The sequence below is a fragment of the Sardina pilchardus genome, chromosome 15 (assembly GCF_963854185.1).
Source record: "Sardina pilchardus chromosome 15, fSarPil1.1, whole genome shotgun sequence".
NCBI classification, from domain to species: Eukaryota; Metazoa; Chordata; class Actinopteri; order Clupeiformes; family Clupeidae; genus Sardina; species Sardina pilchardus.
This window is the reverse complement of record NC_085008.1, coordinates 25784358-25798932: the sequence shown is the minus strand read 5'-3', so window position 1 is coordinate 25798932 and position 14575 is coordinate 25784358. Positions and strand designations below refer to the sequence as shown.

Sequence of the window (14575 nt, the reverse complement as noted above, 5' to 3'; positions counted from 1 at the left end):
ACGGTGGATAAATCAATAGACAAATCAGATGGGCTAGGATGGCCTAACTGTCCAGCAACTGATTACTGAATACTAAACTCTCCTGACCTTTACATATGAACAAAAAAAGGGGCTAGCATAACTGTGTAAACGATATAACAGGAAACACAATAAGGAAAATACAGCTTGCTACAAATACAACAACGCAATGCAACAAAAATGTTGATTGTCAGTGAATCCAAAACTTGTGTTGATCCTTTTAATCCTATTTTCTCTTTGCAGCACCAATTAGACCATATTAGTGTAAACAGACAGGCTCAAGGTTAAAAAAAAGGGGAAAAAAGAAAGAAAAAAACATTTGTTTCCAACAAATGACTGCAGGCTGGGGTAAGCCGTATGACAAACATGACAGAACGTATCAGTTTCTCTCACATGGTGTCCCAAGTGTCCGTAAATCTGAAAGTGTGAAAGTCCCTCAAGGCTGTGTCTTCCTAAACACAGAGATGACTAGGAAGGGGTGGAACCAATTGCAAACTGAGAGAAAATTTTGTCCTGTGGCTCTACACAATGACTTAATGGATCCCCCGTGCAGTCAAATGTTAAGTAGTATCTATAAGTAGTAGCACTGCTGCAACATGTCAACGTTATTGATTATTTCATGAATGCACCTTCATTATTTCTATCATTGATTATAACTAATACATATGCGGCATGTGCATAATGTAAGTCACTGTGTAGCCTTCTCAAAGCATAATCCGCTTGCTTAAAAAAATAAAAACCCTGGAACAGGAATTCCGAGGGGAGCGGGATAATGTGCTGCAGCGCCAGAGTCCGCCTCTGTTGAGGGAATCGTTCAGTGATGATGTGAACGTTTCCAACCTCTCAGGGATTCCAACTGAACTTCAAAATGGTTTGTACACTATATGCAAAGTTTTAAAACACAACCAGTCAGGCCCCATCATAGCATGTTTCCAAGCTTTGTTGAGCAGCCAATGTGACCAATTCACAGCCACTACTTCTCTGTCATTTAACTAGTTTTAGACTAGGCCTACTGTAACGGGGAACGCACTTCTGGATGTTGGACCAAGAGAGAAGGCAAAAACCAATGCAAGTAGGTTACTGTCTATTCATATTCAATACATTTTGTTGATCTTTTGAAGGATTTGTCCTTATCTGCCAAGTAGGACTACACTCATTATTGAAGCAATAAAACTGTAGGCCTATGTGTTTGTTCCAGTAGAATCTGAGAACTCTAAATTAATTGATGCAGGCTAGGCTATGTTGCATTGCACTGCCGCCCCAATAGACTGCATGGTTAAAATAAAAGGAACCTCAATCATAGGGTGGATTTGATTTCAATAAAATAGTCGATAGATTAATCAACAGAAAATGTGGCAGTCCTTACAGGACGTCAACTATACACTATATGCTATCCAAACATTATCATAATGTGGAAGGGTAAATTAAATTGCCTGGGGCATTCTATATGATGGAGTTCATCAGTGGGTTGCGACTCAGAAAATGTAATTTTCAATCAACAGCCTTGCTTGCAGATGGCAGTTCCATTGCTGATGAACACAAAGAAATAAACAAATAACAGAACACACAGGTTATGCCCAAACCCATTAATTAGGCCTAATCCCTTATTATCTCCTGGCCTTGTTTGCAGCCACGGTAACAGTTCCTTAGAAATATCAACCTCTCACACGCAAGGACCATGCTGTTCTACAGTGTCTGTAGGCTACCATGTTCTGATGGTTCTCATCCAACCAAGTAGAAAGATCAACCCAGTACGCAACATAAACACCTGCTTATGACTACTCCAGGGGCATTAGGGGCTCCATGCCAAAGTGATCTTTTGCTTTCTCATATAAACTGACTTACAGGTGTCTATTACAATGGCTCCACCTCTGTGCCAATAAGACACATCTGAAACACACACACACACACACAACCTACTCATTAGAGGCTAGACATAAGCTCACAGGCAAACTTGCCAACAGGCGCTTAATTAGGGAAATAAACAGGGGAGTATAAGAAACATCTGTATGTTGCGATAAATGAGACTCACAAAGGCACAAATGTGTGTACATGGTGTTCAGGCTGACATCACACATGGCTAGCAAAAGGGAATTGGCAATGACGAGTAGGGTTGCAAAGGGGCGAAAAAGTTCCAGTCAATTTCCGGAACATTTGCAGAAACTTTCCATGGGAAGTTAAGCTTGGGAATGAAATGGTGTCAGCTAGTTTACATTCAGCATACCTGGTTTACCAGCTAGCTAGCAAACTCAATTTGATTGAGAATTGGCTAGTTAAACTGCAATATGTTCAAAAAATATTTACCCCAGTGATATCATCGAAACTTACTTGACTGGATGTAGTCCTTGGGTTCAAATGCAGTAGCGTAGCTTCAATAGTCCTGCTGTAGTGTGTAGGTAGGATTCTAGAAATAATCTGTGCATGTGATGGAGAAATGCCCAGTGCATGCAGGGTGTGTGGCCTCATTAGCCCTGCAGTAAGTAGTGCGCTGGTAGCATGGGTGAACTCAGACTGACAAATTTGAATTGGCTCTGCAGGTCCGCCTGGAGATCCTCTCGTTTAAAGTCGATATCGGAATCACCAAAAACACAGGGACCAATCACAACTGAGTACAGGTAGCAACGCTGTTCAACACAACCAATGGCTGCGGTAGCCTACTGTTGTGTCAGTGTAATATGATATGGATGTGTATTTCTTCTGGAATTGAGCAAACAACTTGCATCTTTTTTTCAAGAAAGTTGTGTTTGCTATAGCCTACTTCCAAAAAAAGACTGAGTTTAAGGTTAAATATAATTTCACTGATGGTTACGCCCTTTGAGATTTGGACGTAAATTATGAGTCTCCAGGCCCATTCTCAATTGAATTCAAGATGCCACATTTGCAATTTTCCAGTTTATTCCCGTTAATTTCCATTCATTCCCGTTAATACCCATGGAAAGTGTTCAATTGTTAAAGTTCCCAGACTTTTGCAACCCTAATGATGGAGTAGCCTATAGTGTATCTGAGGAATGGAGACTGCCAGCTATGTGCCCATCTCCAGTAGCCTATGAGAACTATATCAGAGGGCCTTTCTTTGAGTCTGTAGGCCTAGGCTATTTCACACATTTAGTGTCATAGCTCTCTAATGGGGAAATGCTCACTTATTCAGGACTGGCTCGTCCCTCCTAACAGAAAAAGGCAATATTCTCCAATAGAAACCCCACCCCAACCCACTGTTCTTCGCTCATGAACTGACTGATACCTTAAAATATTTGTTCTGTTCTGAAATATTTGATGGCATTCACTTTCCAGTATTACCACATAAAAGGGGGGAATCGCTTTAATGAATGAGCCTAATCTGGATCATTACTCTGCCAACCCATCCTAGAGTGTTCATTTTTAAATAAGAGACGCTTTTTGAAACTCTGATAGGAGAAAACTTAGTCAACTTAGCCTACTTCTCAAAGGTTGTAGGCTACAGTTTGGATGTCAGTACGTTCGTTTCGCCTTTCGAAGCTCTTTTTAAACGCGTATTCACAGCACAACCCAGTCGGTTCAGTTTGTCTATCTAAGGATGTTTCCCGTTCATGTTTTTTTTTTCCTTTTCCGAAATAGACCCAGAGACCCGTCCACATTATTATCTGTTATTCACTGTCAGCAAAACATGGACAATCCAACCCATTTCAAGCATTGCGTGGTTAAAAGACCATCAGCTCTTCAAAAACAACAAATCAGATTTTCTCTCAATGCGAAATGAGCTCTGCGCTCTACAACGCTCAAAGGACAATACTTTATGTTTCATGCGTGTAGCCTGTTCCGATAATGAAGTGGTAACTAAAGACTGCTTTCACATCACGACGATTAAAAAGGCCACTTTCTTATATTAGTGTGGTCCTACTTCTAGGCGAGATTACGCGTCTTGGAGCAGAATTTCTATCCATAGACAAAACTCTACGACTCTATCAAAAAGAGTAGGCTATTATTGCAAAGCTACATTCAAATAGCCTACACTTACACTCTCATACGGATAATTTGGTGATAGCTAGACGCTACTTCGATACCAACATCAATGAACACAATACCTCAGTCACTAGTAGGCTATCTTTCAACAGTAGGCTATCAGACTATAGATGACTAACATAGTCGAACAGGGCATCATTCAGAACACTTTGGCTACCTCACTCTGAAAACTCCTGGCTCCAACTAAAACGCGCACATAAAGTAACTGTAACGCACAGTGTTACACTGCAATGTTCACCGTGACCCACTTAAGCCCGGGGAAAGCAAATGTGTAGTTAACGGTTCTTTTTGTTTTTCATTTTATTTACTCGAACTACTTTCTACAATATACACCTGTCTCGTGAAGCGACAACGCCATGTGAAGCAAGTAGCAAAGAAGGACACAGTTTTCAGTGTATCCATCGTACCTCAGTATTGCCGTGTCTCCTTGTTTGAAGACAGCACTTGTAATTGAGGAATAGTCCACAGTTTGTCCAGCAGGCATACAGGAGGGAAGAACGCAGCAAAGGCTAAGAATGATAGCGGTGAGCCACTGACCGGAGACACACGCATCCTGCACCGCGTTCATTATGTCCATCACAGCTCGATTAATATTGTCCTCGTTGTGCGCTTGAAAAAATGTGAGCTGAAACGTTAATTCCGACCCCTCTCTTCCTTAAAACCACAAGAAATGATGCGGTGTGTAGTTTCCCCAGGTTTGTTTTCTCAGAGCTGTACTACGCGCTGAAGTGTACTCTCCAGTGGCTTGCACACCATCTAGTGAGGAAATGTAAAACGGGCGCCGACCTAGCAGCAGACAACCCCCAGGCTCTGATCCTGTTGCCATGCGGCCGTTTCCCTGGCAACCTGTTCCCTGTAGCTCGTGATGGAGCAGTTAAAGCAGGGTGCCTTGATACAGCAAAACAGACCAGCAATTAAATGTATCGATCGAACCGTCCAAATAGTGTGGAAATTGATAAATGTTAATGATAAGAGAGAATGTGTCGTAGAGAAGGGGACGCTTTGCTTGCATTTTTGCCTTTGGGACGACTGAGGCAGGCTATGGGTAGGCTGCAGCCTTTCAAGATAAGGTTATAGGCCTAGGACTATATTGTAGCCTAATTGTGTAGGCCTAGGTTATTTGCTGATAAGGTAGGCCTAGTTTGGAAAAGGTTTCAAGATATCAGAGAGAATCTCATTTTTTTTCTTTCTTACTTTCTTTTGCCCCCCTCTTTGTATGAACATGGATCCCTGCGGCTGTGTGTCAGCTAATGGCAGAGATTTTCTTCATAAACTTTCAGAGCATGGCTCACATCAACCAGTCAGAAGGCATGAGAAGTCAGGGATTGAGAGTGGAGAATGCTGTGATGGGCTATGTAGGGCTGGGGAAAAGGGAAGTTTTCCAGTTCTGTAATCTACATCACTACTCTCTGCTGATCACTGCCTTGAAGTCTCTTGAATGGATTTGCATTTCATAGGCTATTTTTGTTTATTTGTATAGCCTAGCCTAGATAACTGAAAATAACAAAAGAGGACAGACCCATGGATGTTGGATACTGAGAAAACCCTCTCTACACATATTTTGGCTCACAAATTGTTAAGTGCACCAATTGGTGGCTCAATCCTATGACATTATGGTTTGCAATACACAATGTTCCTATGCAACCTTTTACAGATCCTGTGGCTCCTGATTACTGCTATTTGTTAGCACTCACTATCAAGACATGTAGACAACCATAACACCGCTTATACCAAAATGCTCTCAATACAATTGCTTTGTCCTGAAAACAAGGCCCTTGGTACCTCTGTTGTGCTTGTTGTGCAGATCAAGACTGCTGGTGCCAGCGCCACCCCACACTGATGTTGTTTCATTGTGACCCTACATTATACAGCAGTTTTCTACATTTTGTCGAAAAATGGATCTGATTTGTGCAGTGGCCCTGGTCTGTTGGCACGGGGCTTCGGAACGGCGTGACTGTTTGGTTGATTGAAGCCTAACCCTGAGCACCCAATCAGCTCAGCTCTGGGACAACACAGCCAGCTCCTGATGGCGAATGAGCTAAAATATATATTTTAAAAGAAACACAACAAACATACAAACAATGTGTTGGAAGGCATAGAAAGTGCTTTAGATAAGATCACAAAATATCAGAATATAAAGTGGTTTATAAAACATCTATCCACACCCTAACTTATCGTTTGTGAGTGCATGCATATGTCATAACTTAAATAGCATAGATATTAGGCTACTTAATTATTTAGTATGTTTAAGGCTGATTTACTGTGAGCAAACCATTTGTGTAGTACAAATGTTTTACCAATGAAAATTAGTTAACAATACTTTACAAATTATTAATAAACAATTTACTACTAATGCTTAAATGATGAATTGTGTGTAGTTATAGAAAATGTTACCAACAATTCTGCCCCTGGATCCTGATTCAGTTCATTGTGTGGTGACCCTGTAACTTGCGTGAAAATTTGTGTTAAAAAGATCAGTGGTCCTACCTTTTGAAGTGTAAGCACACTCATACAATATGAAGCACACAGTAGCTTCCTTTCAATGGATTTTTTTGCGTCCCCAAAACGATAGCACATTGAGCTTTATGGTCTTCTCCAGACTTTCAACTTCCAACACACACACAATAAACCTCCCACCCAACATCTTAAGACATGTGCTAGTAAGACATATAAGAATTCATATTTATTTTAGTTCCCTTACCAGCACACTTGCCTTCTAATCGGGTGGTGCTGCAGATTGCGGGTTCGAGTCTGGACAGGTGCAGTGCTAATCTGCATAGTCAGTCAACACAGCACAAGGCAGTTACACATGCTCGCACACACACAAACAGATTAACAATATTACAAAACCCTCTATACTGGAATCCCCCAATCCACCAACTCGTCATCAAAGTATTATATCTCCACGTAATTGTGAAGGTACAAAGAAAAGCAAACTTACTTAAGTCAGCAAGCTGGGACGTCAATATTAGATTTTGATGACAAAGACCGCAGAAAGTTGCTCTACACTTTAGTCAAGAGAGCTCTAGGCCCCTATGCATCAAATATGTATATTGTTGAAGAAACGTTCATCCTGTAGACAAGACAAGGAATCCTCAGCTGAACCAGAGTACAGTAAGATGCACACTGTTGTTACCTACAAAGCCAAGCAGTATGCACTTCTTTATCTGTCTTTTATATCTTTGGAAAAAAAAAATCCCTCTCCCCTCAGACTTGTCTATCTGGCATGCACTCACATCCTATGCAACTACTTCATTTCTAACGTGTACATTTTCCCCCCTGAAACTGTTTACATAATTTTACCTGTGACTACTTTCAGATGACAACATCTTCCAAATCATTAAATATGAATGTAATAAGACCTTTAGATCCCTAAATAAACCCAACACTAAGCTGTTTTGTTTTCACATGCTGGAACTTACACTGTTTAAGCTACAGTACGTTATTCCTACTGCCTCATCTTCTCTCCCCAGAGAGTCCAGAACAAGAGAATGGAAAGCTGTACAGGAACTTGTAGCATGTATCATGAACACAAGGCTTGATAGTATGTCCACAGTAAAGTAAGAACGTTCACGCTGATTCTTTACCAGCTTTACCAATTTTTCCAGCTTTTACTTTGTTTCAAGTACTACAGTAGTAGATATAGAATGGGATAGGATGAGCCATTTAGCAAATTTGCTAAGGCAGGTTTAGGCCTAATAACAGTCAGTCACCTGTTTACCTTTGAATTTGCCCATTTAATTTCAAACTTCAATAAATCAGATACATCTAGTCTCTTTAGCTCTCAGTGACACTAAGGATATAGAATGAGATCACAAAAGCAAGGCAAACTAAAAAATCTTACAGATGCAATACAAGTATTAGTTAGCTGGCTCAACTTTTCCAGCCCTGGTCAGTGGTGGCTCATTTCACCACAACCACCATTTTGAAAGGAAGTTCTTCTCATAGCAAGCTGGCAACATTCATGATTTTGTTTAGCCCTCACATTATAGCTTAAAAGGGCACCAATTGTGGTGTAATGCATCAGAATGTTGTTATACTCATTTTCCCTAAATCACTTAAGTCTGGACATATCTACCGGTACTTGGAGAGCACATTTTATTTTTTTACACATTCTTTTTTCCACGTTTGCCATGTATTGTACCTTTCCACATTGTAAAGAATGATTCTCTCTTTAAAATTCCTTAAATCTGTTTATGGTTTCCTAGGGGGAAAAGGGGTCATCTTATATGCACAACTTACCCCATTCTCCCCTACACTATTTCAGATTTAATACAACTTATGCACAAATGATTTATTTTATCTAATGTGATGTGAAATTCTTTCGTTGTAATCTATTTCACATAAAGAACATCTACTTTATTTGTGTGTGAGTCGAACAAAGTATTTTTCATCAGGCACAAGCTCACCAACAGATTCTTGCACAGTAGAAATGCTTTTGGCCAGGAACGGAGGATGCCTTTGGCCAGGCAAGCCAAGTGAGCAGCCATTACTGGCTGTGTTTGTCAGCAGTAATACGCCTGAGAGACTTCCAAAATAAAGGTTGCTAATACATGTCTAAGCACACTGTATCGAGATGATTAATGTATGTAACTGAAGAAATAAGCTAAATCAAAATAAACGGCACAAAGCTCCATATGTACAGTGGAAAACAGTATAGCCCTACCACTCAGTGTCTAATAGATATATACCCCCTATACCGCTATCTGGGATGGTGCGATTTAATCCATTATGGCTAAGAGTCCTGGTGTAACAGGAAAATGGGGGAGTTTTGGATCAATAAGGTGATTCACCAGAGATAGTGTTGCTGTTTGGAAGCTCATTTTGAGAGGAGGTATTAGAGGCAGATATGGAAAATGTGCCAGATACTGTTTTAATTATATTCTGTTTTTAATTGTAATGCGTTTTCTGTTAAACCATACTAATAGGCTAATTTCCAATATGGAAAAGTACCATCAATCATCCAGTGGGTTCCTGCAGAGCTATTCATGTAATCTTATGTTTATTGTTTAGACTTACAGCTTTCCATCATATGTGCTGTGAATACAAAACAAAATGATGTAACAGTTTGGGGAGTGAGCATTTCTATTTTACAATTCAACCAACACTTTTTGATTTTTGTCAGATTTTTGTCAGTCATGTTTGATATGTCGTGGCAGCTCACACGATATGTTTCGCAGTTCCTGTTCTCACATTGCACACTCAAACTGCTCACACTGAAAAACAGCCAATAAAAAATTCTGACATGCCAGATATCCACATGATCAATCAGGATCTGGCACACTGATTGTGTCATCTTTTGATTGGGTGTCCTAATCCTGCTGTGACTGCATAACTAACTGACCAGACAGGACTATAGCCTAATTCTGGTTTGTTGGGGGCGATTGAATCAGTAAAATCAGACCGTGTCTGTCCAGGTTTACCAAATGAATACTGCAAAATATATATATAAAAAAACCTTAAAGTGTAACTCCGTCAAAAATGGACAATTTTTTTTTTCTGAATGAAAATATATCAACTAAGTTATAGAAGTATTTTTCGTTGATCATGCACTACAGAGCACTAGCCTATAGGTATCCAGCTGGTATTTGGGCTGTAGATTTTGCCCGTGCTAGCTCTGTAATGCGTGATCAAGAAAAAATATTTCTTCCATGGCTTAGTTGATGCATTTTTATTCAGAAAAAAAGAGAAAAATGTTCCATTTTCGCCATTTTCGCCAAACTCTGTTTGTCTTTAAAGGACCCACAATGCACTGAAGTCATTCTATTTTAGTCAGTCAAACTGTGTGTGCCACATTGAGCCCATTTATGCAATGTTGAAATTGGGGGCAGGTAAACAAACATGGAACCCAAAGTTCATGAAAAGCATTGGCAATCATATTGTAGCGATATCACCCGTGCATCAGAAACAGATTGAACTCAATTGCAGGTGTATTTCAGAATTCAACAGGCCATTGTTCAATGGTTACAGACCACGGTATGACACTGTTGCACTTTTCTCCAAAAAAACAAGAACGACGAGAGCGATAACCATACTGATGATAACCCGGCATCCCAATCCTATAGGCTTGGATTTGATTGGTTCCTAAATCTGATTGGAATCTGATCCTTTTTGATAAGGGAATGCAGACATTGATTGCACACAGGTTGTTACAGTGTTTAGCCACAACCACAGTGTTCTACATGCATTTTCACACTCACTCACAGTTTTCAGGGGGTTGAAAATTGCCTTAAGGTGGAAACTGAAGCCTTGCTGAGTGTGAGCACTGTGAGGGAAAACCTTTACAGCTTTAACCAAAAAAATCAAACATCTTTGATTTTCTCACTAGGGGTGAGGGTGAGGCAAACTCACCCTCACTGGTACAAACTAGTAAAATATTTAAAGTGCAGTGTCTGAAAAATCTATAGGCCCATATATTAAAGCCAAACTCAACCTGCTTATTTGGGGCAGGGCCTTTAATTTCTTTCACACAAAACTGTTGCTCAGCAATGATTGGAAATACTATCAGATTTAATCTAAAATGTATGGATAAGTGTCACATCCATAGACAGTAAAGAAATGGACGTAGCCATCCCATAGACTTCGAAAGAGATAAGTGAAGTCAATTTGAAGGCCTTTTCCAGGTAAGGCCTTTTTGTACTGTGCATCCTCAGTGTCAGATAGTTGAGTAATAAAACATATGACTTTAAAGGGACACTTCACCGATTAGCATTAAGCTTTGTATCTTTAGAAAACCAGTAATGTTTTTGAATGGTCGTGCATCATTCCCTCAGTTTGCCTTGAGATGGGAGAAATACGGATTTCAATGTTGGGCTTCCTGCTTTCAATTATATAAAAATCATCATTTTACATGATTGAAAGCAGGAAGTCATATTCATGGGTTTCATTGAAATCTGTATTTCCTCCATCTCAAGGCAAACTGAGGGAATCGTACTAAATGAAGGATGTAAAAGAATGGCCGTGCTCTTAAACCTGAGGTTGCAATGAGGGGAATGATAAAAGAGAAACATCTCATCCTTTTTATACCAGAGCATATCCCATAAGCACACATTCATATGCTGTTTTAATTAAGGCAAATCAAATGAGATGGGAAAACCAAATCACTTGGCTCATAGTTTACCTTGCTGCATGTCATGAAGATGATCTGATATACTCCAAAACAGTAATAAAACCGCCCTCTCTTGAGTCTTCTCCATCTTGGTCATGTTCATGGCTGGAGTGAGATGTCTCTATTCAGTCTGAAGGTGTTGTGAGTGGATTGTGTACGCTTCCTGTTAACAACAAAACTTTTTTTTTTTAAATCACTTTCTAGAAAATCTTGGGAGTCAAGGGTCATATCTTGTCTCATAACATTCAGTGGTACATTCCTTCTCCATTAAAATCTTAGCCTAGAAATCTAGACGCACCCTAGCAGCCAAAAATAGTTTTGCCTAGCTGGATGGTCTAGGGTCGCACCGTTGGGGCCAAGCCTGCACTCGACTCCAGGCCAGCCTAGCCAATCAGAACGCTCTATCTGTGTACGGAGTCCTTGAGCCCGCCTTAGCTCACTTTCGGCTTCCAATATTGACGCCAGTGGGCTGGCCCATGCGTCCTCGTTCGGTGTGAGACCGTGTTGCACAACCGTAGAGAAAAACGAAAGAAGGATGAGGCTAACGAAGCGCGCTCGGAGAAGAGTTAGACTTGGCCTTTCTTTGAAGGTTGAGCAGAAAGAAGCACTCAAGTAATTCGTTTTAAAGAAGGATGTATTTGCCGTTTTGCCAACCGGCTATGTCACAAATACTGGCCTATTACGTGCAGAGGCAGTTTGAAAGACAACTGTTCATTCCACCCACAGGCTTCAGCTCTGTGAATGGTCCGACCCCAGACTATACATTTCTGTATAGTTTGGCTTGCCAGGCTATTAAAATGTACTATTCCCGATCAAAGTGCATGTTTCAATTTTGCTGACAGCCAATACCAGCAAAAATCAAGGGTGTGCACACACAACTAAGCCTCAAGTCTCATTGTGTGGAGTCATGCAATGTTAAGACGTTGAGTTGACCATATGATTATGAGTACATACACATTTGTAGGCTATAATACTGAGCTTACTGTTAAGCCTTCAATGGAGGATTTCAGAGGATGCGGGGGTGTGCAAAATTGGATGTGTGTACAGTGCATTAACCATATGAGCTTAAAATAGCATGAGAAAGTTTACACATCCACCAACAGCTGTCAAGAAGAGAGACCCTGAGATTGCCCTAGTTTGGAAGAGGCTTCGGGAAAACAGCTGAGGCCAAAATGTAAACACTCACTGCTCTGGCCCCTCTTTTTCTATTCATTTCTTTTATCTTTGAATCTGACAGTTGTCAGTATTATAGCATCAAGTTCAGACAATGCTAGACTGTCATAAATGCAAATACTCAAGGGGATTTTTTTTGAATATTTTTATATATATATATATATATATATATATATATATATATATATATCACTGATTCTTGAGATTAGGGACAAAAGTGCTTTTAAAAAGTGACCAACAAAAAATCTATACTACATTAATTTGAACTGGATATCTTCATAAACACATGTCTCATCTATCATACCATGAAAAGACACAGGTTTTTTATTAAACCATTTTTTATAAAAATTGACATTTACTCACTTAGGAACTTCACATTTGTCAACTCCGTCAGACATATGAAAATATGTTTTTTTGTGTGTTTGATCAATTCAACAACACTGTAAAGTTGTTTATGTGTGTAGAAATGGTGTGCCTTAGCAAGGTTTAGTGAAAAATTGCATTGCATACACTTTTAATATAATTTTACATTGTTTTGGAGTGAGCCTTTTTAAATTATCTTAATTTAGTTGACTATTTTTTCATTTTTAATATATACAGTCAGTGGTTTTGTGCACACAAGACACTGATGCATGTAGATACATTATTGTTTTAATGTATGAACACACTCAATTGAAAAAAAGAAGCATACATTTTTATATATAAATGAAAAACCTCCATCTTACGGTGTTGACACACAACTGACGGTGTTGACACACAATTGACGGTGTTGACAAACTAATCGAGAATCGAACTAATTAAAGATATTTACCTAGTTTTGACATGGCAAAGGGAGAGAGTATCAAGGGCAAGAGTATCTACAGGGCCTCAGGCTGGTAAGTTCTTTGATTTGCTTCTATTTCTTTCAGCAAGTAAGTAAATACATAGATAGAGTTTTATCGGCCATTTCTGCCTTCAATGTAGAGCCAAGTATTAGATATTTTTACATAATAGTTATATAATAGTGATGGGCAAGCTACTTAGAAGATGTAGTGAGCTAAGCTACCAGTTACTCTATAGTAAATGCAAGGTAAGTTATAACTTTCGCAAAAGAAGTGTACTACATCAGAAACTATGGAATTTATGTAATTTACAGAAGCTATGTAATTTACAAAACAATGAACATCAACCAATAAAGCTTCATGCCAAGTCAGTCACCTAGCCAACATAATCAGCATAACAAATACAGTAACTTAATTACCTTGAATTTCACATGTGGGCTATAACATAGCCTATGTTCAGTTCAAAAACGATAACCAAAACCAATTTGAGAAAAACAGGCTCCACGTAGAGAGTGTGCATATGTCGCCCACGGAGAGTGTGCATAGGTATGCATGTAGCCCAAATTAGATTTTGTCATTTCTTAAGTTTGCAGGATAAACGGCAAGCTAACGTTTTATTACAAGTCAAGCTTTAAACTCTAAGCTTCACCTCTTGATTATCCTAGTTACATTCTACTTGGCTGAAATGTTGGTGCTACGTTTAAAAGTACAATTACCCATTCAGTTTATCTTTACCATGAGCAAGTTAAAACTAATGCAACCAATTTTGACAGACTATTTCATAGACTTTGCTTAACAAAACCACTACCACCAACATCTTAGTACATCAAGTACAATTTTGTTGCTTCATCTCTGGCTTGGAAAATTAGTTTGTCTTTCAAGTTTATACAGAATATACTTTAGCCTAAATGATACATTTATCGGTGGCCAGAAAGAAGCTCTACTGTGAGCTCCACAGATGCTCTGGAAAATGTAGTTTCTGTAAAAGCTACTGCACTACACAGTAAAACAAAATAGCTAAACTATTGAAAAACGATCTGCTTCAGATAATAGTTACGCCATCAAGCTACTGAGAAATGTAGTTATCCTAAGCTAGTAGCTTCGCTACAAGTAGTGAAGCTACTGCCCATCACTGATAGTTTGTCTAACCTGCGGGACTTGGGTATTGGACAAGAGATGAACATGCCTAGCTCTATGAAGTCCATATGACATATCAGGAGCTCCTTGGTCTGGCTTGCTTGGAGGGGCCAAGCTGTCCCCGTCAGTTTCAGAATCTTTTACTGGACAGAAACAGACATCTCTCCTCCCATGTTTAGGGTGAAAATTGGCCTGTAGAAGGCTGGACACAGTTTTCTGTGAATATCTTGAGAACTGCAGGGCCTAGGGGTCATGTCAACCCATTCCATAACCACTCATTTAATGTTTAGCGCCACCTAGTCAAAACTGCATGAAATTT

General features: G+C 39.6%; 1 protein-coding gene across 2 annotated transcripts in view; it reads right to left on the bottom strand.

The window, feature by feature from the left end:
* The window catches only part of negr1 (neuronal growth regulator 1), a 110055-nt gene extending 105303 nt beyond the window's left edge, over positions 1-4752 (bottom strand). For both annotated transcript variants that reach the window (XM_062556103.1, XM_062556104.1), the window contains exon 1: positions 4425-4752. In XM_062556103.1, the coding sequence (XP_062412087.1) occupies positions 4425-4594 (170 nt within the window). In that variant the 5' untranslated portion in view covers positions 4595-4752. The remainder of the gene's footprint in view (positions 1-4424) is intronic.
* Between the last annotated feature and the right edge of the window lie 9823 nt (positions 4753-14575).